Here is a 26,659-nt window from a genome sequence, read left to right as displayed (position 1 = left end):
ACACGTTCATGGCCAGCTGAGGGATGATCATAATCTTGTGCTATTGCCTTGCTTTTATTTTATGTTTTTTACTCTTGTTTGCTTAACACCCACGTGTCGCAACAAAAAAAAGTACCCTAATAGTTTCTCCATTGTGTACCATTGAGTGCAATTGTCTGGATAGAACATAAATTCACAGATCACGTAGAATATCTGAATCCCAAATGTGAGAAGTTGGCCTGATATATAATGTTCACTATTCTAGTGAGCACTTTGTATCAGTCCAAACAACCCTTATTGATGATTGGTTGTAAGTCAACCTTATAGACCAGCTATCCTAGTAGCATGGATACGAGCAGTCTTCGGGCTAAACTCTAGAGGGCGTGTTAAGCCAGCTGTTATACCATCACATATACCCCTTGAACACCAAGTGAAAGGACACCACACAAGTGTTATGAAAATAAACAGTGTATTTATTTAGATCACAACAGCCCTGTACTCTTTGAGGACAGGGTACTAAGCACACAACAAAACTCTTACGAAAATACTATAAGTTGCACAATTTACACAAATGCCCGAGGGGCACGGAAAACCATATACTACAAAAGTGGAATGCGAAATTACTAGCAGGTAAGTACTAATCTCATAGGGTTTGGAATCGCTAGGACTGGACTACTGAACCTTCAGATTACTAGCAGGAGGCCTAGGGGACTCGGGTGCAGAGTGTGCACTCTCACGCAGGATGCGGGACAAAGTCTATGGAGGCTAGTAAAAGCAAAAGTTAGTGTTCTCGAGCGAACCCGACTAGGTAGGTCAAAAACGAAAGTGGATCTAGGCACTTAGAGAGTTGTTCTACGCTGGAGCACCGGGGTACTCGGTTTACCTAGCCCAGGGGCTGCGGCTGCATAGGGTTCAAGTGTCGTCGGAAACCCTCGTTGACGAACCAGGAGCCTGAAAGAAGAAGTTGCTGGCAGGCGACCAGTGAAGAAGTTCGAAATGATCCAAGCCTGGATCGGAGATGGAAGACACCTGTAAGCAGAGGGGACCAAGTTCTGAATCACTAGTCGGTGATTAGATGGGCACCAGGATGGCACCCGATGGAGTCACCTCGACCAGGTGAGTGGGCGACACTGGGCTCTGCAGTCTCACGGACCAGGAGGCGTTGTCGGCGACCAGGATGGAGGTGCGAGCTGTCCCATGATGGTTGCTGCTGTTGACGTCGCTGGACCCAGGATTGGGGCAACAAGTCTTGGCAAATTCAAGCCCACGCGGTAGACTCAAAATGGCGTCTGGAGTGGACCAGGAGGGTCCGGGGTGCTCCTCTTTTGGAGGGGAGCAAGAGCCAGTCTGGAGCAACCAGACTAGCAGTGTTGCTGTCGTCGTTCGTCGTCGGGAAGGCCACAAGCCAGCGGGCTAGTAGCCAGACAACGCTGTGAGCAGCAAAAAGCAGAAGGGCCCCACGCAGATCTCGTGGATGCTGGGGGGCTGGACTTCGGTGCTGGAGCTGCTCAGGGTCGGGGCTTCTCGGACCCCAAAGCACTCACTCGAGGATCCCTCGGCGGTCGTGCTGGATAGAAGTCGTGCAGTTCTGATGATGGCTGGTCCCTCGAGGTCTCGTCGCACCTACGGTTCTCAGCTTAGCTGTAGAGGTCAGAGGTGCCAGGGAAGTCGGGTCTCGTCGTGCTGGTCGGTCGGATTCCGGAGGAAGGACGTGCAGCAAACCGCAGTGTTCTTAGATGGTGCCTGCGGGTGCAGGGTGACTACTCCTTAGTCACAAGGGAGAAATCTTAGCAAGAAGTCTTGAGTTCCTTTCGTAGAAAGTAGTTTCAGGATTCAAAGATGATCTAATTTGGAAGGGGGCCCGCTCCTATCTTTATACTAGGAAAGGGGCTGGCACGCGACTAGGTCCTGCCCATGGGTGGGACCAGGAAGGGGGGTGGTTACACCCCTCTCCCATGCCGGACTTTCCCCAGCTCAGGGGCTGGTGTGCCCCTGGAACTGGTTCTAGCCGGCAGATGCATAGTGAGCACCGGGGTGCCACTTGCAGTCACCTTCCTCTAAAGCCCTGCCTACCCAGGATACACAAAACCCTGTCTGGGATGGTGCTAGCACCGCCCCTGACAGGAAACCCTTTGTCCAAGCTCCCCTCGCTGGAAGGACTCCCAGCTGCAGGGGGTCAGACTTGTGTCTGTGGTGGCAGCATCCATTTTGTGATGCTGAGGCTCGAGTTAACTTTAACCGGGGTTCACAGTTACATACATGTCGTGTCCCTCTAGAAGGGTGGAATGCTAACCCCGTCGCCAGAATTGGCGAGGGGTTAGTATTCCAATTCGTATGACACCTTACTCGACATGTTTTGATAAAGCGATACCAGAGATAGCATATAACCGCGAGGATTATAATGCACTTAAGAGTATATGTTATGCGTTATCATGGAACAGCTATTAGAACTTGGTTCCGCAAGCTGCAAACGGGCTCAGCTCATGCCAGAGCACCATCTCACACGATTCCAAGCACTCTGCCTTCAGGATTGTCAAGGCCTGCCATAGGAGTGACTGTTAGGAATCTGTGTGTCCATTTTAGGGTTAGATATAGGTATAGTTGTGTCAGATTTAGATGGCCAGCCAGGGGTGGCATAAAACATGCTGCAGCCCCTGGTAGGCCCTGGGTACACCTATGCCCTGAGTTACAGGGTCTGATAAGGTGGCCCAGTACCAATTGGATATGTACCTAAGGTACATGGAATCCATTTTACAGAGAGAGCAGTAGGCCTGGGGTCCTGATTGGCAGGGTCCCAGGCCAACTAAGTCGGAAAACCAGCAAAACACCAGGCAAAAAAGTTGGGGGGCAACCATAGTCAGGTATCCACCTTCCTACACCAAAGTTGTCTTAAGATCTTTAACACTTCTTCTATACGCAGGTGAAACTGTATTGTATATCCTGCATCACAAATGGGCATCATTTATGGATCCATTTCACTTAATCAATTAAACTGAGTATTAAAAAAATTATGACAATTGGGCCACAGACCACTAAATCAAAGCGTGTAATCTAAAGCAGTCTGTTGTAGAAAATTTCCACTCTTTCCCCCATTTTTGATGTTTGATGACGAGCTATATTGGCGCCTTTGTTATTAGCAAGAAGGGAGAGAATGAAGGTACAATATTCAATTTTGAGGGTTACTATGAGTGAATGAAAATGTCAGTAATGCTGAAGATATGTTTAGCAAAGAGTCTCGCATTGGCTATATATGGAGGATATGTAAAATCTACTTCTCTGAAGGCTGAAGAAAATAGATTTCTAGGGAACCGTTCTGCGTCCTGTTTTGCCATACTCCTGGAAACTTAATTTATCTCTGTAGAAGACACAATTAAGTTTGGGTCTCAGTATATGTTTAAATTCAACGGTGTGTTTAATCAGTGCAGTGCTTCAATGTGTTAGAATTTGGATGAAGCATAGCAAAGATTTTGACTTAAATAAATTAAACCTAGCCTAATTTATATAAGGCAATTCCTCATCTTTGCTGATGTATTTTTTTTTGTTTTGGGAGGTGATTGTGTATGTGATCTGGCTCTGGTCCCTATTCCGCGGTTAGCGAACCTCCTGAACTGCTGAAATGCTTAGTTATTTAAGTCTTGTCTGAAAGTTTAAAATTACCTATAAGGTGATAACAATGTTTATAGTAACCATTCACTCTCTCTTTTTTGGATTGCTATAGTCTAATATCCACTGGTTAGGCATTCCCTTGTGACATTTCCCCTTATAAATGTGTCCAACTCATTCAACAATTCTTCATGCATTTCTGTTATTATAAAGAGACATTTATTAAGTATGTTTGTCACTGTTTAAAATTACTTGTTTTACACAATTCTGCCTTTTTAAATCTGTTTTTTTCAGTCTCATGGTGTTTAGGTTTGCCTTTGGGAGCTTTTTGGTGCCAACAGTAATGGCAAGCACCTGAAAGATAGAGCCATGTAGATGTAATAGGCATTTTCTCAGTGCTGTGATAATAGTTAAATGAAATTTAAATGTTTTGACATAGTGATTTTCTATTTGTAGCTCATGTTTCTGATTCCACTAAGTTCAGATTCCGGCCCTTTAAAATATCCCTAGGCACCAGGCTGGATCTGGAAGATTTTTTCTGCATAGTCCTTGTGTTGACTCCACCCAGGGAGTAGCCCCTTATAGGTGCCACCCCAGCATGCTGACATCAGCTCTGATCTTTTTTCTCTCTTTCATACATGGTTCTGCGGTTAGCTCCTGCTTTTTCTTCTCATTTGACATACCTTTTTTAAAACTATCTTTCCAGTGTGCAATTGGATGTGACCCATCCTAAAACTACAGGATTTAAACCTTGTAGGGACTTTGGCAGACCGATGTCAGTGACCGATCCCACACAAGGTGTCTCTCAGGTGTTTGGGGTCGAACCACAACTCTTAGTCATATGAGCTATCTGCTCCTGTGCACACCAAGGCAATCCAACACTACAACACCAAGCTCTACATTGGTGAACCCCATCGGAAGTCATGTAAAGGCTATTCCTGCTCAAAATCTAGGACCTAGTCCACGCCAGTCAGCTGCAGTTCATCGTCATCGTCAATGTCTAAGTCTTTGGGAAAGTCAATGAAAAGACACAAGAAGTTGAAACAGGCATCATCCCAGCCTTGCCATTTTCCACCTGAGAAGTCACAAGGACGTTAAGGTGCCCCATGGTTCTGTTTGCAGTTCCTGATTGAGGAACAGATTCCGCAAGTGATCCAGATTCACCCCAAATTCCCGGGTCTGTTGGCACCATCACAGCTGGTTGAGATTTTCAAGGAGGCTATGCTCCTATCTGAATCTTTGGCATCTTACTGGCACTCTCCAGATCTGGAGTGGCTTCCAGTTGATTTATCGTTGGTGGGTCCATCCTCCTCTGAACCACTTCCACTACTGTCATTCAAAGAGGCCAAATGGGCCAATGGGCCAAACCTTTACTCCTGTCCACACTCGGACAAGCTCAAGTCACCACAAGTCAACTCTGGGTGACACTGCTTTTCTGGCATAGCATCCTACCCTGAGAGCCTGGTAGTAAATGCCTCCCCTGGCAAAGTTAACCCTAATTCTTTTTGCCGTAAAACCCCAGAGAGAGTTGGAAATAAATTGAGACATTTGGAATGAGGGGATGTTTTCTTCGGCCCTCAAATTGGTAAGTGCAAGCTACATCCTAGATAGATACTCATGCATTACGTTTACAGAAATTTCACCAGCAGTCTTAGATGACCTCTGTGCCAGTTTGGCACAGACCATTCAAGATGAGCAGGATGCAACCAAATAGGTCATACAGTTGGGCCTGGACACGACCGACTCAGCTAGGCTGAGTGGTCGCAACTAGTGCAGTGCTCCAGCGCCTTACATGGATGAAATTCAGGGCTTCCTTGGACAACTGTCAAACATTGCTGATGGACTCCTTTTTTAGCCTGAATTCAACTGCTCTATTCTAAGCCGGAGGCGGTGGTCCAGATTAACAGGCTCCACTCTGCCCCAATCCCCATTAAGCGAGGCATCCGGCAAGGATGCCTGCTATCTCCGTTACTGTTCGCCGTGGCATTGAGCCCCTGGCAGCCAAAATTAGGCAACATCCTAGAGAGTACGCCATAATCTACCCCTCTCATCAAATCCTAATATTGTTGTATGTGGACGATATTACTTTATATCTCTGTGAGCCTAGTGTTAGTTTTAATCCCATTTTGAGGCAATTCATTAGGTTTGGCCACCTGTGTGGAAAAAAGTTGAATTGGAACAAATCACAGATTTTTCCGCTCACCCCTAACACTCCTAGATTCACCCATTAGTTTCTGCTGCGCTGGTGTGATGACGAAATCAAATATCTGGGGGTCACCATCACCAGACACCCCGAAGAGACACTTAGGTCAAACTATGGGGCTGCAATTGAAACGATTGGCATGTGGATAGACCGCTGGATTACCCTTCCGCTCTACTTAGCTGGCAGAATGGCCCTGATGAATATACCTTATTACCCAGGACGCAACTTTTTTCATACTCATCGCTCCTTGCTCATCAAGCTAGCCTGGGGCGGGAGGCAACGCCGACTAAGCTGGCAGCTTATGGTACGGCCATTCTCTAGAGGGGGCTTTGAGGCCCCGGACATGGAGCTATACTATCTGTGCTCAGGCCCACTACACAATTTACTGGCTCCACCATCCACCTTACATGCCGCACCTGGCTATAGAGCAAGGCTACATGGCACCAATACCCCTAACCTCCCTGCTGGGGGCGCAAGTCGCAGGCGAAAGGGTATCGCACCATACAGTCTCCTGCACCAGCAATGCTTGGAAACGCTTGACTAATGCAATGGGTAAGGCCCTACTTTACTCCCCTCTTATACCACTGTCACACCTTTCACACACCCCAGTCACATAGGAAGCAGTTTGTCGTGATATGCTGCGCAAAAGGGGATTGCACACATTGGGGGGACCTGTATAGGGAGGGTCGGTTTAAAGACCAAAAGGAGCTACTGATAAGGGAGAGAGTTACCCCCCTAGAGACGCTCCTTTACATAAGGTTTAAACATGAAATCCGGGCCAACACATCGTGCTTCCCGCAGGAACCCATCTCACTTGAGGTATTTCATACCACATAACAAATGGCCGGCCCCTCACACGCGGTGTCCCGCATCTACCGGGCGGCGCTGTGGAAAGACTGCATGCACCACCAGGTGCCAGGGTCACTTGGGAACGGGACCTGGAATCCCCCTTGACAGATGAGCAGTGGAACTTCTGCTGCATGCAGACTGCAGAAATTACGGCTAGCAGCAGGCTGTGCATCATACACTTTAAGTTTTTGCATCAAACTTACTATACACCCATGTTGCTGCGCAAATATAATCTACTAGACGATGACCGATGCATGAGGTGCCACCGGGAGGGGGCTGATTTCCTACATTTGGCATGGAATTGCACTTCAGTTCAAGGTTACTGGCGGGAGGTGCTGGAAGCACTGTTTGAGATGGTCTCAGCCCCCTCACATTTTCTCCTCTACTGGCACTGATGGGGTACACAGCAGACATTGCTAAGACGCATAGAAAGTTCACCGCCCTGGGTCTGCTTCTGGTTAAGCGGAGGGTGGCCTTTAGATGGGGAAGGGGGAGGGCTCCCAAATTCAAAGAGTGGCTTCATGATTTTATATATGGCAAAGACCAACTAACAACCGATGCAGAACTGTTGCTGGCTGCTTCCCGCCCCAAGGATAGTTGGGAACCGCTGATATCCTACCTCCGAGAGCACTACGAGAGTAACCGGGGAGACCCCCGCCCGGTACCCAAGCGGACACCTCCGAAATGTAATACAGCAAATTGATGTATGGAAATTATATAATGTCAGCATTATTTATTACTGGTCTACTGGTAAACTGTGTGGGACACTGGACACTTCTGCCGGAGAGTTATCTGTGAGCCCAAGCCGGGCTGCATGTAGGGGCTTTAGAGCGCACTATTCCCTAAAGTCACATAAATATGTATACACGAAGCCATGCTGTATACAGGAGTCTCCATGTATGTAACTGCCTTCTGTCATTCTGATGTATTGTGCAAGTGCTGATTTATGCTGATGCTATGGTTCATATTAATGTTTGTTAAAACATGATGAATAAAGTTTTGAAAAAAATAATAAAAAACATAAAAGATTGCTGATGGACATGCCATTAGACGGTTCGCAATTTTTGGGCTAGAAGGCCTACTATCCCATGGAACATTTTAAAGAGAATAGAGCCAATGCATGCTCGCTCTGTCTCTCCACACCCCAAAAGCAATATCTCAAATAATGTTGGCCCTTTTGAGGCATCACTAGCAGTTTTGCCTACCGGCAGCATCAAGGCCCACCACCCCAGTTCTTTGGAGGCCATGGTAAGTAATCCAGCAGACAACGTCCAGTACCACAAGAACAGTGGCCCACCCAGTCCCCCACTCTTTCATCATCAGCCTTCAAGTGACTTTAGTTTACCCTGAGTGGCACACAACCTCCCTGTTTCAGACAGGAGCAGTAATCTTCCCCACCGGGTAGCAGGCAATAACATCTGGCAGATGAGTTAGACAGGTAGTCCAATAAGGTTATTCCCTCCCATTCCTTTTCGTCCCCCACATCTTCCACCCTCATCAGAACGGATCGCTGAGGACCATTTATTTATTTTGCTGCAGGAAATGCATGCACTTTTGAAAAAAAGCCATAGATGGGGTCATCGCGTCGGAGTTTGGGTCTGGATGCTACGCTTGATACTTCTTGTGTCGAAGAAGGGCAGAGGCCTCCGTTCTATTCTAGACCTTCGACTCCCACTTCCCTTCAATTCGTTCCTGTGGAAGGACAAGGACTATTTGCCCACAACCCAAAAAACGGGATGGTGGCATTGGACCAACAGGATATCAGTTTCCATTTCCTACAGACTCTTAACTGTGGTTCAAGGTGTGCCACAAGCATTGTCAAGTTGGCCTCACTGGTGCCCTTCGGGTGTTCACAAAGGTGATTTCTGCCCTTTTTCGATGTTTCGACTTTACAATCCTCCACTTCCTTGATGACTGACTGCTGAAGGCGAGCTTGCTACTATCAGTCATGCACCACCTCCAGACCACAGCAAACGACCTTACAACTCTGGGGTTCTTCTTCACAGAGGTTTCCCTTCATCTGCGTCATTTTTGATTTAGTGCATTTTTAGGGCTTCCCTCTGGATCAACAAGCCCAGGACCTTCAGGCTGTGATCCTGAAGCTTTATCCTCAGCCCAGGGTTTAATTGATGATAGCTCCTAGGATTCTTGCCTACTCGCTTCATGCTCATCAATCATGCCAGAAGGCACATCCTAGCTCTGCAGTGGGATCTAAAGTGTCAACGGGCCCAGCATCAGGGTACCTCGTCAGACTCTATCCAGGATCTGGAGTGGTTGCTGCTAGACTGCAATTGGCCCAGCTGCAGACTGCTGTCCCTACCCCAATCAAAGCCGACTGTGGTCACGTATGCATCAGTACAGGACTGTGAATATAAAATGAGAGGAGTAGAAATCAGAGGGCTATGGTCTTTGGCAGAGACCCACCTCCACATCAACTTCCTGGAGTTGAGGGTAGTAGTCTTGGCATCGAAAGCCTTCCTGCTGTCAAGGGGAGGCTGGGTCAGGACCTCTACGAACAGTACCACTGCCATATTGTATTGCAGCTAGCAGTCTGTCCAGCCACCCTACACCACCTTCTTGCCAGACCAACAAGTGTTGAAAACGAGAGCGGCCTTTCTATTGAAAGTGGTGGCTGCCTTTCATGTCGGTCAGAAGACTTCATCGCTTGGATCCCAAAGAGTGCTCATTTTTTACATCTGTCATACAGAAGACCTTTGCGCTTTGTGGTATTCTATGGGGTAAAGAAGGCAGAGCAGAGCAGAATAGAATTTTGTCCAGGTGGATAGTCCTCTGCATTAAGAGCTGCTACATGATGGCCAAGCAACAGCTTCCAGAAAGGTTAGGGCCTATTTCACCAGGGCCAGTGCTTCTACCACTGCATAAACACATGAAGTGCCTGCCCTGGATATTTGTCAGGCTGCAACATTGGCATCAGCATTCACTTTCATAAAGCACTACTCCCTTCACAACCAGATCCAATTGGGAGGGTATTTTGGCTGTCGGCTCCACAGGACTTGTTTTTGCTCTCTGTCATTTTGCTGACCAACTCATGTGATGAGAGGGTGTATATGCTGTTAGATCTATCCATCAAGTGAGCATCTTAATTTCCTTTGATAACCCTATTTCAGGCTGATACTAAAACTTTCTCACCTCCCTGCCTCCTCCCCGTTCTGTGGAATGGATTATTTTCCATCTAAAAAGAAACCACAGACATAATCAACACACTAGAACGACTGATTAAGTTTTGAGCTCAGCGAAAGTTTTCAAAAAGAAACTGACGTAAGCATGCTGGCGTGGAACCTATATGTGGCTCCAATCATCACTTTCGAAGTGGAGCGAAGTTGACACTGAGTCACACAATTTCACATACAGCCGTGCAAGTATATGCTGAAACATCTATCGTCACTGCTTATGCCCATCCATATCCCAAATATTTGTTGCATGAATATATGATGCAAGTATGAATGAATCCTCTTTTTCCGAGTAATCCACAAGCATCTATCTACATCTAATATCCTACTTTGTTCTGCATTGGGTGTCAGTATAAATTTGTTTAGCAGCCACTGGCTATTTATAAATAGTTCTGGAGCTTCATTTTGTGTATTTCAGTTTTTCCAATACATTTGTTTTTATAAATGCACCGAAAAAGACTACAGTAAAAGCACAACATGATTCCACTAACTGTCCTGTCTACACTTTTTGTAGGTCTGTAGAAGAAAGCTTTAACATGTCAGATGAAAGTGGAAGTTCTACCTCGGGAATTGTGAGGAAAAAAAAGATTGCAATTGGAGTCATCTTCACGCTATCACAGGATGAAAGGGAAGAAAACACATTTTATGAATTCTTTTTCTCACATTTCCCTCTCTTCGAAGGACACATGAATAAATTGAAAAGCGCAATAGAACAGGTAATCTTATTAGCATTACTAAATGTATTGGTTTACATTCTGTACTCTGTTCTTCTTGGTTGGGGTCACTGGAATATGCTGCATAAAGTAGAGACACTAGAAGTTGGAAACTAACTCTCCACCCTTCTCCCAATAAGAAAGGCTTATAGAAGAAATTTGGAAAAGAAGGTGTTACTTTATGGATTCAAAAGAATAGAAAGATAAGACGGAACATGTGAAAAGGATAAAAAGTTGAGATACAGCTATTCAAATATATGTAAGAATCTAAGACTATTTGGAAGATAGAGAGGATTAATTAAGGAAATGTGGAGAGTAGACTTCCATAAAACAAAGAAGGACCTACCTATGTGTGACGTGACAAAAGAAAGATTGAGTAAAAAAACTGAGAAGCCTAAGAAAAGCACTTGCTGCAACTTTTCTTAAGACAGAAACAATATATAGTAGAGGATAAGATGGAATATAATGTAATTGATAACTGTAGAAAAGTTTATAATCTGATGAATTCCTGGCGTAATGTTCATCTGAAACTTCATCTACAAAATCGATGAGATACGGGAATATAGTAGCTGTAATATACATGAGAGTAATGAAATGAAATGTACACCGTTTACTAGATGTTTAAAATTAAAACTGACTTCATTTCCCCCTGCCCAGAAATAAAACCAAGCACTGTGTGAACGTAGAGGATTTGTCTATAATAAATTAGGTTAGTTTCCTCTTCGATTGACTGATGTTTAAATGTGTCTTTTTTGCAATATTAGTAATATAGAATCTGTAGACCATTTCATGTGAAAATCCTCCAGAAATTAGTATTTGTAGATAAATGTAGGAAGGTAGGATCCTTCTGCATGGGTACCCCCACTTTTTCCCTGGTACTAAGCTGTTTTGACTAGTCTGACTGGGATCCTGCTAATCAGGACCCCAGTCTATCTGCTTCCTCCCTAAACTGTTATTGTTATATACTTAGGTACACTCCAGATTGGGTACTAACCATCTTGAAAACGGTTGCAAAAAACCCTATTGTGTTTGGTGTCAAACATGTTGGACTCATACCCCCACAGCGGTAACCGGGGTGGTATGATTCCACCCACCAGGAAGACCCTCCGTGGTGCTTTCGGTGTTCCCGGTGCCAGCCTTCTAGCTCCAGAGAGCACAAAATGGTTGCTGCCGAACAGAGACACATTTCTGCCCTCTTGCTGCTCAGCCAAGCTCGAGCAGGAGAAGGCAGGACAAAAGGCATCCTGTCACAGAGAGGTGTGACCACCTCCCAAACAGGATTTAGTGTATTAGGACTGGGTGGGTGTGCTTGCCAGTGCCTGAAAGTCTGCATGAAGGGCCACATTAGAGGTCCCTGTGCATAGTTCAGTTCAAACCAGTCCTGGGAGCTGTTGGCTCCCGCTCTGGTGCAAAACTGGACAAAGGACATGCCAGTAACCTCACCCCTGTCCAGACCCTCTCCTAGGAGGGTCCCCAGAATCTTTCCAACCCTCTCCCGTGGGTAGTTAAGAGCTTACCTGGCAGTAGGACCTAAGATTCGTCGTGGACAAGATTCAGAATTGAAACCACTGCACTTCTATTGTCTCAGCACTCTGGACTTCGCTGGACTTCATTTGGGCCCGACTTATTCTCCCTTCCAGTCTGCTGCACCGTCTGTGCCTGTGCATCCTCCAGGAACCTTCCAAGTCCTGTGAAGCATCAAGACTACTGAAGTAATCACCCTTGGCGTGAAGGAGTCACTCCCCTGCATTCGCAGCCACTGCAACGAAGATGACTGGTCTGCAGATTCCGAGCTCCTCCAGACTCTGTGGGCTCTGCAACTCAGGTGGTGGTTTTCCTCGGCCCCCGAGGCCTGCTCTCCCCTCTGACCAAGTTTGAGACCAGCAGCTCAAGTGGGGGTTCCAGTAACCGAATCCTAAGGTACTGTGTCACCTTTGCAGTTGCAAAGGCTTGTTGACATCTTTGTAAGAAGATCTTCGGGCTCCAAGTAGCCCCAAGCACCTCCTGTGACGAAAATCCTGGCCACACCGCATCGTGGCCTGCCTCTTTTGGTGAGCTGCTCGAGGTCCTCTTGCGACTCCTGTGCTGTTGGCCTATGGGTCCATTTGAGGGTCACCTTTGATTTCTTTGGGGACTCCCCTGTTTGCCCAGGACCTGCCCTGACTCCACTGCTTGGCGTGAGTCTCCTGGACCTTTCTCGTCTGAACCGTACACTTTCTTGACCTCCGGCGTGGGTGTCCCTTGCCAAGGCTTTTTGGTGTTACCGCCAGTCACCAACCCCTCAGCACTCGACATCCTTTGTGGGACAGCTCGTATCTGCCTCCCTGCTGTCCTCCTCATCACCTGATCCCCGCAGCTGCAGAGTCTAGGTCACTGTCAACTATCCTGAAGCACCCGACATCGGTGGGCATTCGTCTACCGAGCTTCTGGTCACTTTTAAGTGACCCTGACTCTGTCCCCTCTGCTTTCAGGTACTCTTCAACAAGAATCCATGTTTGGATTCCTACTGGCACTTTCTCCTCTTCCAGCAGTGGCACTTTCCTGACGTCCTACATTGGGTTCAACTGCGATTTCCGACATTGTTTCACACCTATGCACCCGGCTTCCCTGGGGTAGGTATTGGGTACTTCGGTATCCAAGGGTGGGGTGGCTCTCCAACCTCTGTCTTCCACAGGGTTTCTTCAGGGTCCACGGGAAGGGTCCCTAATCTTTAAAATTCTAGCTGCAACTTGCACATAGACTTGTGTGGGGCATGCAGTTGTGTTCACACACTGCAGATGCACTCTGTGGGGTCACTTTCTAGTCACCTTGGGTGGTTCCTAGTGGTCCCAGCAATTTTACGACCTCTCATCATTGTCCTGACTCGATTTGTGGTTCTCATACCACTTTCTTAGTATATAGTTTGCCCCCCCCCCCCCCCCCCCCCCGGGCCCGCTGTGTATTAGTGCTATTTACTGTGATTTCTTTGCTAAAGTATTGTGTGGTTTGTGTCTATCTCCGTGTGGGAGATACTGTAACGTACTAGATAGTGTTAAAAAATAAATTCATATTTTTATAACTACTGTGTGGTTCTCTTTTCATTTAATCTACACTTTAAGATTGCCTTCTGGTAAAACATGCTGCTTTACACTCCTTCAAGGCTAAGCATGGAGGCTGCTATCCACAGCTACCACTTGGATAGCTATCTAATGTTGTCCGAAACCTCTTAAATCACCATAAGGGTTGTCTGGACTGGTGCAAGGTGCCAACTTACACTTGTGGACATTATATACCAGGCCAGCCTCTCACAATGAACAAAAGTAAGCTGTTGAAAAATGCAGTATTTCTCTGGGAATTTAATTAGTGGTATAATCAATAAACACTATTGAGCCTGAAAATGATGAGTTAATAAAGGAGAGAGTTCTCTTAATAAAGAGTATTACAATGGGCTGTCCATGAGTCACTTCTTCTAGCTTTGCCTAACAAGGCGAAGACTCGGTTAACACTTTGAAATTGATTAACCTAGAGAAGCAAATAGCCTTTTGTCCATCAATCACACAAAGGCTCAGTAGAGGGTAAACCCAATACCTTTTTGCAGGGGCAATAGTGGCAAATGTCTCTTTATCGGCAAAGGCACCAATCAGAAGCAAGTTTGTGAAGTGAAACTTCTCCAGTATTAGGGGTGTCTTTCATAGATTCACATGCCTGAATCATTCCCCGTCGTCGAAGTGGGAGCCCACGGTACATAAAAAAGTAGTAAAATATACCCTTAGTACATAATAAATAACAATATACCCAACCAGGAAGTAAAGTAGCCCCAGCTACAGTAAATAAAACTTCCACATTAGAACCTGTCCAGGTCATTATGCATGGACCAAACTGCAGCCAATCAGGCCACAGCTCCCACCAGAATGCTCTCCCCAGAGACCCAGGCTCTCAGATTTTTTACCGCACGTCGTGTGATAGGGAGTCCCTCTGAGCTCTGCTCATTTCTTCTCTTGAATCGAGTTTATTTCTTCTACAATGTCTGCTTCTAAGTCCCTTTTCAGGGCCTGTGACTCGTGTGGAAAAGCGAGACTGTTTAAAGAAGATCCACACACTCGCTGCATTTACTGTTTGTACCCTGACCATCAGGTTAAGGAGTGTAGCATCTGTCATAAATTTTCTCCTAAAACCCTCAGGGACAGAGAGGGTCGCCTGCTGCTGTGGCTGCAGAGGCTAAAGAACAAGGATGAGCCACTTTCTGTGGTAGGAAGTTTTGCCTCAGGGTCTACTAAGGGGTCTAAGAAAAGGAGAGCTGAGAGTGCTGTGCCTACTCCGAAAGCTAAGGTGGCGAAACACCAGAGCGCCTCACAGACTGGGGAGCCTTCTACTTCGAAAGCTCAGAAATCCTCTGAGAAGTCTGTTAAGCTTCCAAGCTCAAAAAGAACGGAGTCTTTGGTGTCTCCTGTGAGACCTGTGACTAAGGCACCAACAACGTTGCCGATTTCCAGTCAGGCTGCCTCTGCCATGACTTCTACTTTGACTTTCTCCTCACCAAAATCGACTATGGTGATGTCCTCAGCCTCCTCTCCAACTTTTGTTCACGTCCAGATTCGTCCCATCTCGTCGACGAAGGTTATCACACCTCTCGTCGACGATCAGACATCGACGACACTGAAACAGTCGACGAAGAAACCCTCGTCGTCGTCGACGGCTGCTCCGTCGACGAAGAAGACCTTGCTGTCGTCGACACCATCGTCGACGAAGATATCGTCGACGGACCCATCGACGACGAAAAAGACCCCGTCGACGGACGTGTCGACGAGAGTGTCGTCGAAGAAGGTGAAGATTGTCTCGTCGACGGCCCCGTCGACGGCCCCGTCGACGATGAAGACTGCTCCGTCGACGGTTCCCTCGTCGACGGCGAGATCCAACACGTCGACGAAGGTAACACCACCTCTAAAATCGAGAGAGCCATCGTCTTCAACGTCCAAGGCGACGACACAGAGCTCGGGATTTGCCAGACAATCCACCTACACCAAAATTGTCGTCTTGTACAGACCTGCAAGTATGGTCAGCAAAAAGCACTGCCATACCTCTTCCATCTCCAGCCACAACTGCGGCTTTATTGCAAAAAAGGTCATCTCAATCCACGCCATTGTCGCCACTCCAAATGCCAGACAGGCTATTGGATTCTGAAGCAGAATCTGGTGATGACATGTTCCAAGCGGCTGAAAGTCCTTCTGACTTACTGATACAGGTTAAGGATCAAGAGGAAGAGGAACAGCAAATTCAGGCACCTACATTGGTGAACACTTCTGCGCCAGGAACGCAGATGCCAATGGAACTTTATGAGAATCTGCAATCTATGCTGAGCGATTATTATCGCCGCTTCCCGCCTTCGGAGTCGGGCGACTCTCATATTACCTCCCCACAGCCTCAAGTGAGTAAAGGTCCGAGGGCTAATAGGTCGGAGGAGGCGCAGAATACCCGACCTACCACGCCATTATCTCCCCACCAACAGGATGATGACAATTCTGATGAGGACACCCATGAAGAAGGGGAATTGAATAAGTCGGACTCGTCGGAGTATGAAGACTATCAGGCAGAGACGCCATCCCCAGAGGAACAACCAAAGGCGGAGTCACCACCGGTGGATATAGCGAACTTCCATAGAATTATGGACAAGGCCACTAAAAGATTTCTAGTTTCAATGGAAGCAAAGCAAGATGAGTGCTTTCTTTATGATTTTAAGACTTTATCTCAGAAGCAAAGTTGGTCTATTCCCATTATAGACTTTATCTGGAAGGAGGGGCTTAAGATAATGGCCACGCCAAATTCTTCTCCTGCGGTATTGCCGCGAGTCGACAAGAAATATAGGGCGCCAGCCTCTTCACCTGCTTGTCTCATCGGCCAGGCAAAGACGGACTCAGTCATTGCGCAAGCAGCTCAAAAGAGGGCTAGGAACCCCTCAACTCAGATCTCCATTCCAACGGACAGAGACGGAAGACGCCTCGATACCATTGGTAAAAAGGTATCTACTATCGCGGCCACCACTGTTAGAGCTGCTAATTCGTTAGCAATTCTCGGTAGATATGACAGACAAATGTGGTCTGACATATCCCCATACATCCAGAAATTGCCTGAGCCAGACCGCTCTGAGGCCACCAAGATTCTACAAGAAGGCGAATGTGCTTCGTCTGAAATTATCGACGCAGCAGTGGACGTGGCGGCCACAGGTTTTAGACAATTGGCAGGAGCTGCAGTGCTCAGAAGAGAGGGATGGTTAGAATCTACGTCCTTTCGACAAGAAGTACAAGCCAAAGTTTTAAATATGGCTTATGACGGCGAGTTCCTTTTTGGCACACATGTGGACGAAGCCTTACAGTCCATTAAGAAGGATACAGAAACCGCACGTTCATTAGGTACTCTGCAGTACCGTAAATCTTCCTTTCGAGGTGCAAAAGGAAGGGGTAACTTCTCCAGCAGAGGAGGTTATTACCAGCAACGCCCATATTCGAACAACCAAACCAACCAAAGGTACCAGCCTTACAAACAACAACCTTATGGCCAAAGACGAAGTAATTATACACAGCCCCGAGGTAAAACTACCTATCGGGGTAGAGACAACGCCAACAAGAAGTGAAAAAAGCGTCCTGCCGCCACTTTGCCTACGCCAGCCACAAATTGGAGGAAGAATATCCCTGCATTACTCTCAATGGTCCAATATTACAACAGACAGATGGGTCTTGGATGTAATCTCAAGAGGTCACATATTGGAATTTGTAAAGACCCCTCCAAATTCACCCCCAAGAGGACCACCCCCAGCACATCTCAAAGAGCTGTTCGTCCAAATCAATGCAATGATTCGGAAAGGGGCAATCGAGAAAGTACCTCAACATCAGAGAGGAAAAGGGTTTTACTCTCGTTTTTTCTTGATACGCAAAAAATCGGGGGAGTGGCGCCCCATCCTCGATTTGCGTGCCCTCAACAAATTTATCAAGAAGTTGACTTTCAGAATGTTGTCACTCCAAGAGATCCTCCAGTTTCTGACGGAAGGCGACCACATGGCAACCCTGGACCTTCAGGATGCTTATTTCCACGTACCCATCTTCCCCAGGCACAGGAAGTTCCTAAGATTCAGAGTGGCTGGCAGGGACTTTCAGTTCAAGGTCCTTCCCTTCGGACTACGTTCAGCCCCGAGGGTATTCACAAAGATGTTGGCACCGGTGGCGGCCCACTTACGGTTGCAGGGTGTCCAGATTTACCCATATCTGGACGACTGCCTTATCAAGGCCAATTCCTATGCCACCGCAAGCAGTCATATCCAGACATGCCTTTCCCTATTTCAAAAGTTGGGTTTCTCAATAAACTTCAAAAAATCGGACCCAACACCGTCTCAGAGGACGTCTTTCCTGGGGGCGACTCTGGATTCCAAAAAAGCACAAGTTTTCATTTCAAACGAAAGACAAGCAAAGATCCAGGAATTGGCGAGGGCACTCCTCAGAAAAAAGTGCGTTTCAGTTCGAAGATTCAAGTCTTTCCTAGGGATGTTGTCATCATGCATCCTCCTATCTCCGAACTGTCGTCTAAGGATGAGACCACTACAAGAAGAACTCGGCCACCAATGGGTGCAAATATCCGGTTCCTTCGAAGATGTCATCGTCTTAACGCCTCGAATGAAACAAACAATTCTGTGGTGGACTCAAGCACGCAACCTGCAAGTAGGCTGCGCCTTTCTAGCAGAAGTCCCCAGTTTCATCGTAACCACGGATGCCTCGCTGGAAGGTTGGGGCGCTCACCTTCAAGGGATGACAATCAGTGGCAAATGGAACACACAGCAAAAGACATGGCACATCAATTTATTGGAGTTGAGGGCCATTTTCCTCGCACTGAAATCATTTCAAGCGACTCTGTCAAACTCGTCCGTGTTGATCCGAACAGACAACACGACGAGCATGCATTACCTGAACAAACAGGGGGGCACAAGATCTGCCCGTTTGTCTCAGCAAGCTCAAGAAATCTGGAATTGGGCCCTGGCACACAACATCAACCTGACAGCAGTTCATGTCCCGGGAGTAGCCAATGTACTAGCAGATTCCCTAAGCAGATCCAAGTGCAGCACTCACGAGTGGGAACTGCATCAGCCGGCACTGGATCAAATTTTTCAGAGATGGGGTCGCCCCGATCTAGATCTATTCGCGACCTACCACAACAAGAAATGCATCCATTTCGCGAGCTGGATTCCTCACAAAGAATCTTGTGGAGACGCTCTCTCTATGAACTGGGAACAAATCTTTGCCTACGCCTTCCCTCCGATTCCGCTAATTCCCAAGGTCATCAAGAAAATGAGGAGACAACCGTGTCGTCTGATTCTAATTGCTCCACGGTGGCCCAGACAATACTGGTTCACACAGCTTCTTCTCTCCTCTCAGAGTGCGAACCAGTTCAGCTGCCTCAAATTCCGGATCTTCTGACAATTCAGGACGGCAAAATATATCATCCAGACCCTCATTCTCTAAAATTGTCAGCTTGGCTCCTCAACACCATGAGTTCGCACATTTGAACATTCCTCAGGACTGTCAGGAAGTCCTGAACAATGCTAGGGCACCTTCTACGAATAGAACTTACAGGCTTAAATGGAAGCGTTTTTGTGCTTGGTGCAAGACTATGGGTTTACATCCTATACATGCTGAACCAGACAAGATTTTGCCCTTCTTTTTACATCTTGCTAAATCGGGCTTGGCGCACTCTACACTCAGTGTTTTTAGCGGCAATATCCAGATACCGGCAGGACGGTAAAAATTCACTATATTCCTCAAGAATTATCCAGCAATTCTTTAAAGGTTTATTCCGCATGTTTCCACCAGTCCGTAGGCCACCTCCATCCTGGCACTTGAATATTGTGTTAGCTCAACTCATGCGCCATCCTTTTGAGCCAATTCATAAGGTTGATCTAAAATTCATCACCTGGAAAGTTGCTTTACTACTGGCATTGACATCTGCCAGAAGGGTCAGTGACATACAGGCGTTTACATCTAAACCGCCTTTCTTGCAATTCACAAATGATTCGGTGATACTGCGCACCAACCCGAAGTACATGCCCAAAGTACCATCGGATTTCCACCTGAATGAGCCAGTCATACTTAAAACGTTTTTTCCAAATCCGCAGACACCAGCGGAACGAACTCTACACTCGCTGGATATCAAGCGGTGTCTCAAATTCTATCTCTCCAGGACAGCTGCCATCAGGAAGACTGATCAATTATTTGTTGCACATGGCAAACCACGTCAAGGCAGTGCAGTGACAAAACAAACTATCGCTAGATGGGTCTCTTCAGCGATAGGGCTCTGCCATCAACAAGCAGGTAAACCCTTACAGACCTTGCCCAGAGCACATTCTACGAGAGCAGTTGCTTCTTCGACTGCTTTGTTTGCTGGTGTGCCTCTCCTGCATATCTGCAGAGCTGCAACTTGGTCCAGCAGGCACACATTCACGAGGCATTACTGTCTGGAATCTTCGAGCGATACCGATGCCTCGGTGGGAAGAGCAGTCCTGCGTAATCTTTTCCAATAAGGTGAGCCTCTGCTATTTCTCTCCCACCTCCTCTTGCTCTTTTGACGCCTATATTGTTGTTGCTCTGCATTGTGTTTTTCTTGCATTACTGCTATGTGCCTTGGCGTCCAAGAGCTATGTATATGTTATGGCTATTACTGCTCACTACTCTGATTCAGGCATGTGAATCTATGAAAGACACCCCTAATACTGGAGAAGAACAATAGTTACTTACCTGTAATCTGTGGTTCTCCAGTATTGGTGTCTTTCATAGATTCACATGCACCCACCCACCTCCCCTCAGAGGCTCACTCAGGCTGTTTTATCTATACTTTACTCCGGTACACTCCGGTGCTACAAAATCTGAGAGCCTGGGTCTCTGGGGAGAGCATTCTGGTGGGAGCTGTGGCCTGATTGGCTGCAGTTTGGTCCATGCATAATGACCTGGACAGGTTCTAATGTGGAAGTTTTATTTACTGTAGCTGGGGCTACTTTACTTCCTGGTTGGGTATATTGTTATTTATTATGTACTAAGGGTATATTTTACTACTTTTTTATGTACCGTGGGCTCCCACTCCGACGACGGGGAATGATTCAGGCATGTGAATCTATGAAAGACACCAATACTGGAGAACCACAGATTACAGGTAAGTAACTATTGTTCATCTGCAGCAGCTATCCAATAAACCATTCGAAAACAATGCTTCCTTTTGTCCCCACTCAGATGAAATGCAAAACAAAGAAAAAGCATTTTTAGAGAATGGTAAAACATAACACAGCTATTGATAGCTCATCATTGTATTATGCACTAAGGTTTGCGAGCATGTCACTAAATTTTGTGTCAGATCCAATGAGAAACCTCCATTTAAGGCTTGTGACTTCTGTTACTGGATATTGCTGTCAGTTACACACAGACATGCTGATTTTATCTCCACTGTGTTGCAACATGGTTCCCGTATAAAATGCAGGCATACATACCAACCGGAAGCAGGAAAGAGGGAGGTTTTGACATTTCAATTGGGGGCCGGGGCTTATTTTTGACTATTGATTGCACTGAAGAAGGGGCAATTTTAGGCATGTGGAAGATAAATTAAATCTGATTTTGGCTTTAAAAATCAGAAGTCTCATGCCTAAATCTGGTCTGTTGGCATGTCTGCAGAGGGTCTTTCCAGCAAAATGATCCTGGTTATCCATTTATTTGGGTTATTTATTTAGGAGGCTGTACTACTTCTTCCCGAGCAGAAGCACACTCACTGTGCGCCACATAGAGATAGTGCCCTGTCAGTGCTCCCCTGATGACTCACCTTGGAAGTGGGGGGGTGAAGGGTTTCTGTGGACCCTTCCTCACATCCAACCTGCAGACTAGTTCAGTCACTCATTGCACCGTCCTGCATGGAGCTCCCTGCACCCTTTGAAATGCATGCCAGGGTGCTGCCTGCAGCGTGAAAGGGAACCAGTGGCTTGAGAAACAGCTGTTCATTAATGCACCTCACCATATCAGTGTCTGGAGGTGCTCTGACAAGGTGTGCCACGGCACAGACCAGGGCAGTGGGCCCGATCTGTAATATTGGCCCTGCTTTTAATTTAATGAGTGATGCAATTGATTACATGAATCTGAAAGAAACATGTTAGTTAGAATCCTTACCTTAGAATATCCCCAGGCGTCAGGCTGGATCCGGAAAGATTTTTCGGCAGCAGTACCCTGCGCATCGGTAGGCGTCGTCTGCGGCTCCGCGTCCATCGTCGGCGTCGTGATCGCCGGGATGACATCGTCAGAGTACGTAGACGCCGCCCTCACGCGCTAATGTCAGTTCTTCTTTTTTCCGCGCCAGCAAGCGCAGATCCGGGAAGAGCGTACCCTTAGTCATTTTTTTACTAACTTTTTGGACATTTTGTCTATTTTTTTCGAGTCAACTTCGACTCCTGGTGCCGGTAGGGATGCCCGGGTTCAAGCTGTGTGATGCCGGTCACTGACTGATGTTGGTTACCGACCCCCACCATCGGTGTCTACTGTCTTGGGGCCGACCACAATGACAAGTCGTGCCCCGACTGCCGGTTCTTTGATGTCGAAAGCTAGGCGGGAGCGGTCCCGCAAGCTCCTCTAGATCCGGCAGTCGAGGTCCCGGTCGAGGAGGAAGTAGACGGGCCGGTCGCGGAGCCGCAGTCCTCACCGCTCATCGGGATCCAAGTCCTTGCACTCAGGTAAGTCCAGGCATGGCAAAAAGAAGTCGAAGAAGTGACATCGCTCTTCTCGCCAGGCGCGCAACTCGTCGAAGGTTCGGGTGGCACCACCCGCGCGGCTCCGCCGGAGCTGCAGGAGTCTTATCCGGCCCCACACCCTCCGGTCCCTGGCTTCATGCGACTCCAGGCAAGATTCGAGACTTCCTCGTGGCCATGAGGACTCTCTTCCCACCGTCGAGGGCTGTCGTCGCGCCTCCGGGCCATGCAGGTCTGACTGGGGGTCCTAGCGAACCGGCGGCTTCAGCCCCGTCGTTGACTTCGGCCTCGACGCCACAGGCCCCCGTGGGATCCAGGCCTGTATCCCGGTGGACGCCAGTTGACCTTGCAACTCCTCCACTGGCGCCGACCCCCATGGTGTCGCTCCCGGCGCCGTCCTCGGACGACACCGTCCCTGGTTTCAGTCCGGCGTCGCCGTCTCTGGCGTCAATGGGTGAGCCTTTCGCCTATGACCCGGCTCCGTCATTTCTGCCTGTTTACCAGGACACGGATGAAGGGGAGGACTGGGAGGTGTCTGAGGACCCTCTGGCACAGCAGTGCCAGTTGTCAGAACTGGGCAGATGAGCTGTGGGAGGTTAGTGGTCTAGACACTTCGCCTGACACTGGTTTCATCTCTCCTCCTTCCGTGGCTACGGAGGAGGGTGCTAATTATGCCGTGGTGCTGCGCAAGGCGGCCAAGGCCTTGCGCCTGGAGCTCCCTGCAGTGGCTGTGAGGACTAACCTCCTCACTGAGGTGCTTCAACCACCAGTGAGCTCTTCGGAGCCTCTGCTGCTGTTTAATGAGGCCCTCACCGACGTTCTGATGGGCAATTGGTCCAAGCCCTCCACAGTCTCTCCTGTGAATCTGAACGTGGCCCGGCACTACCGCCCAGCTCCGGGCGACCCCTGCTTTCTATCCTTACACCCCACCCCTGAGAGTCTGTTTATACAGGCCTCCATGTCCTAAACCGCCTTCCCGTCCGCACCCCCGGACCGGTAATCAAAAAGGATGGAATAGTTTGTCAATAAACTGTTTTCATCACTCAGTCTTGGTTTGCGGTCTATGAATACTGCATGCCTTTTGGACCGTTACACCCACTCTCTGTGGGATACGGTGGCGGAGGTGCTGCCCCAGTGTCCAGAGGAGGCCAGGACACGGCTCGCCCAGGCTCTTGCTGAGGGGGCGAGATGCAGCACAGTATTCCATTAGATGTGGACTTGACACCACAGACTCGCTGGGCAGAGCGATTGCAACAACGGTGGCGATTCGTCGTAAGGTCTGGCTGAGGTCCACAAACTTTTCAGGGGATGTCCAGAGCACTTTCATGGACATGCCCTTTGATGGCCGTCGCCTTTTTGGCGACAAAGCAGATAGCGCACTGGAGCGCTTTAAGGACTCCAGGGCTACGCCAAGTCCTTGCGTCTGTCGGCCCAGCGCCAGCAAACTTCTGCTTTTTGCCCCTTCGTGGCCAAGGAAGAGGCGCCCTCGCATGTTCGTCCAGCAACAGGCCGCAGAACCAAACTCAATGCGGTCGCGGACATGGATTCTGCCGTTGCGGAGCAGGGTGACAGAGAGCCGGTCAGTCCACATCCGCTCCAGCAGCATCTGCCTCAAAGCCTTAATAGTCTGAGCTTTCAGGCCCATTCCACACCAGTGGGAGGCAGAGTTCTCCATCACCTGCTCCACTGGCGTGCCATCACTTCGGACAGGAGGGTGCTGCAAATCGTCCGAAAGGGCTGATCCCTCCCCTTCGAGGCGACCCCTCCAGCCATGCCACCGCAGTACCACTGCATGTCGGGGGATCACTTGCAACTTCTGCAGGAGGAAGTTACGGCCCTCCTGGCCAAGGGGGCCATCGAGCGCGTTCCTGGCCCAGAAGTAGAACGGAGTTGTTACTCGCACTACTTTCTGGTTCCCAAGAAGGGCAAAGGGGCCTACACCCTATCTTGGACCTCAGGAGCGTCAACACCTTCTTCTGGAAGAAGTTCAAGATGCTGACATTAGCTCAAGTTCTGGCTGCCCTAGACCCTGGAGACTGGATGGTAACGTTGGACTTGCAGGACGCTTATTTCCACATCCCCGTCCTGCCGGCCCACCGGAGTTACCTGCGGTTCACAGTAGGTCACGAGCACTTTCACTTTACCGTGCTCCCCTTCAGCCTCACCAGTGCCCCTCGGGTGTTCATGAAAGTGATGGCGGTGGTCGTAGCTCATCTGCGCAGATTAGGGGTTCCAGTCTTCCCCTATCTTGACGACTGGTTGTTGAAGGCGGACTCAGCCCGAACAGTCGTCTCCCACCTCCAGACTACGACGGACCTCCTGCATTCGCTGGGATTCTCCATCAACGTGCAGGAGTCACATCTTCATTAGAGCGGTTCTGGACTCTGCGCCGTTTCAGGTCTATCCTCCCGAACAGTGGATTTGGGATATTCAGTCTCTGATTCCGATCTTTAAGCCTTTATCCCAAGTTACGGGCAGGATGGCACTACGGCTGCTGGGTCTGATGGCCTCCAGTATCCTGCTGGTACATCACGCCAGGTGGCGGATGCGGGTTCTGAAGTGGGACCAGAAGTTCCAATGGGCTCAACATCAGGGCAACCTGTCCGACCATGTCCTGATCTCGGGGGGCACTGCAAGACAGTTGCAGTGGTGGCTCACGGACCACAATTGGGTCAGTGGCAGATCCTTCTCCGTACCCCAACTGGAGCAATTAGTGGTGATGGATGCATCCCTCCTGGGATGGGGGGCCACATGGGAGAGGCGGATATCAGAGGCCTCTGGTCTCCGGCAGAGTCCTGGCTCCATATCAACTTTTTGGAGCTGCGGGCGATCCGACTTGCACTGAAGGCATTCCTTCCCTCTGTCCGGGGAAGTGTAGTGCAGGTGTTCACGGACAACACCACTGCCATGTGGTATTGCAACAAACAGGGCGGGGTGGGGTCATGGACCCTTTGTCAGGAGGCTCTACTGGAACATCAGGGCATCACCCTGGTGGTTCAACACCTGGGGGGCTCTCTGAACACCAGGGCGGACAAACTCAGATGTCTGTGCATGATGGATCACGAGTGGCGTCTGAACTCGGACGTGACGCAAGGTCTCTTTTGGCAGTGGGGAGAGGCTTGGTTAGATCTATTCGCCACCGAAGAGAGCACGCAATGTCATCAGTTCTGCGCATTGGAATTTCCAAGACGGCACTCGCTCGGAGACGCTTTTCGTCACGAGTGGAGTTTCAGTTGGTTATACGCCTTTCCGCCTATTTCACTTCTGCCAAGAGTGCTGAAGAAGATCAGGCGCGACCGGGCCTAAGTCATCCTTGTGGCTTTGGATTGGGCAGGAAGATGCTGGTATCCCGAGCTACTCAGTCTGTCAATCGATCCCTTGATTCGACTGCCTCTTCAGGAGGTCCACCAGAACGTGTCCAGCCTTCACCTCCATGCGTGGAGTTTGAGCGGCGGCAGTTGATGCCATCTGACTTGCCTCCTGAAGTCTGTGATGTCATTCTGGCAGCCAGGCGTCCCTCCACTAAAACGGTATACGCCTGCAGGTGGAACAAATTTGTAGCATGGTGCACAGCAAAGGCTGTGTATCCCCTTCCGCCCCTCTTTCTGAGGTTCTCCGCTTTCTTCTTTCCCTGGCCCAGCAGGGATCTTTCAGCTGTTTCAGCCTTCTTGAGGCTTCCTGATCAGCCTTCTCTTTTCAAGTCCCCTGTTGTAAGTAGATTCTTGAAAGGCATTACTCACATGTTTCCTCCTGTTCCCTTTATAATGCCTCAGGGGGACTTGAATCTGGTGTTAACTTATCTGATGTGTGCTCACTTTGAGCCACTTCATAACTGTCCTCTTTGTCTTCTCTCTCTCAAGACTACTTTTCTGGTTGCCATCACCTCTGCCAGAAGAGTGAGTGAGCTCCAGGCTCTTTCTTCTAAACCTCCTTTCCTCTCTGTCCATCCAGACAATGTTGTTCTGAGGACTCTCCCTTCTTTTCTTCCTAAGGTGGTTACTGCCTTTCACATCAGGCAGTCCATTACCTTACCCACCTTCTTTCCGCCTCTGCATCCCTCGAAAGAGGAAGAAAGGCTCCACCGTCTGGACCCAAAACGTGCGATCTCCTTTTATCTGGATCGCACAAAACAGTTCCGGGTAGACGCCCAACTCTTTGGCTACGTGGGCGCTAAGAAGGGGCGAGCAGTGCACAAGCCAACCATCTCTCGGGGGGTCATTTTACTTTAAGCATTACGGTCTGTTATTCCTTTGCTAAGAAGGATCCTCCTCTGGGGCTGCGGGCCCATTCCACTTGGGCCACAGCGGCTACTACTGCCTTGGGACGGGGAGTCTCTCTGCAGGACATTTGTCAGGCAGCTACGTGGCCCTCGCTGCACACGTTTGAC

At 48.6% G+C, this 26,659-nt stretch overlaps 1 protein-coding gene across 6 annotated transcripts in view; it reads left to right on the top strand.

The window, feature by feature from the left end:
* The window catches only part of FNIP1 (folliculin interacting protein 1), a 373,696-nt gene that overhangs the window by 215,715 nt on the left and 131,322 nt on the right, over positions 1-26,659 (top strand). For all 6 annotated transcript variants that reach the window (XM_086931544.1, XM_086931546.1, XM_086931543.1 and 3 more), the window contains one exon: positions 10,340-10,541. In XM_086931544.1, the coding sequence (XP_086787670.1) occupies positions 10,340-10,541 (202 nt within the window). The remainder of the gene's footprint in view (positions 1-10,339; positions 10,542-26,659) is intronic.

Source organism: Lissotriton vulgaris, chromosome 7 (genome assembly GCF_964263255.1).
Source record: "Lissotriton vulgaris chromosome 7, aLisVul1.2, whole genome shotgun sequence".
Taxonomy (NCBI): domain Eukaryota; kingdom Metazoa; phylum Chordata; class Amphibia; order Caudata; family Salamandridae; genus Lissotriton; species Lissotriton vulgaris.
This window is presented reverse-complemented; position numbering and strand designations above follow the sequence as displayed.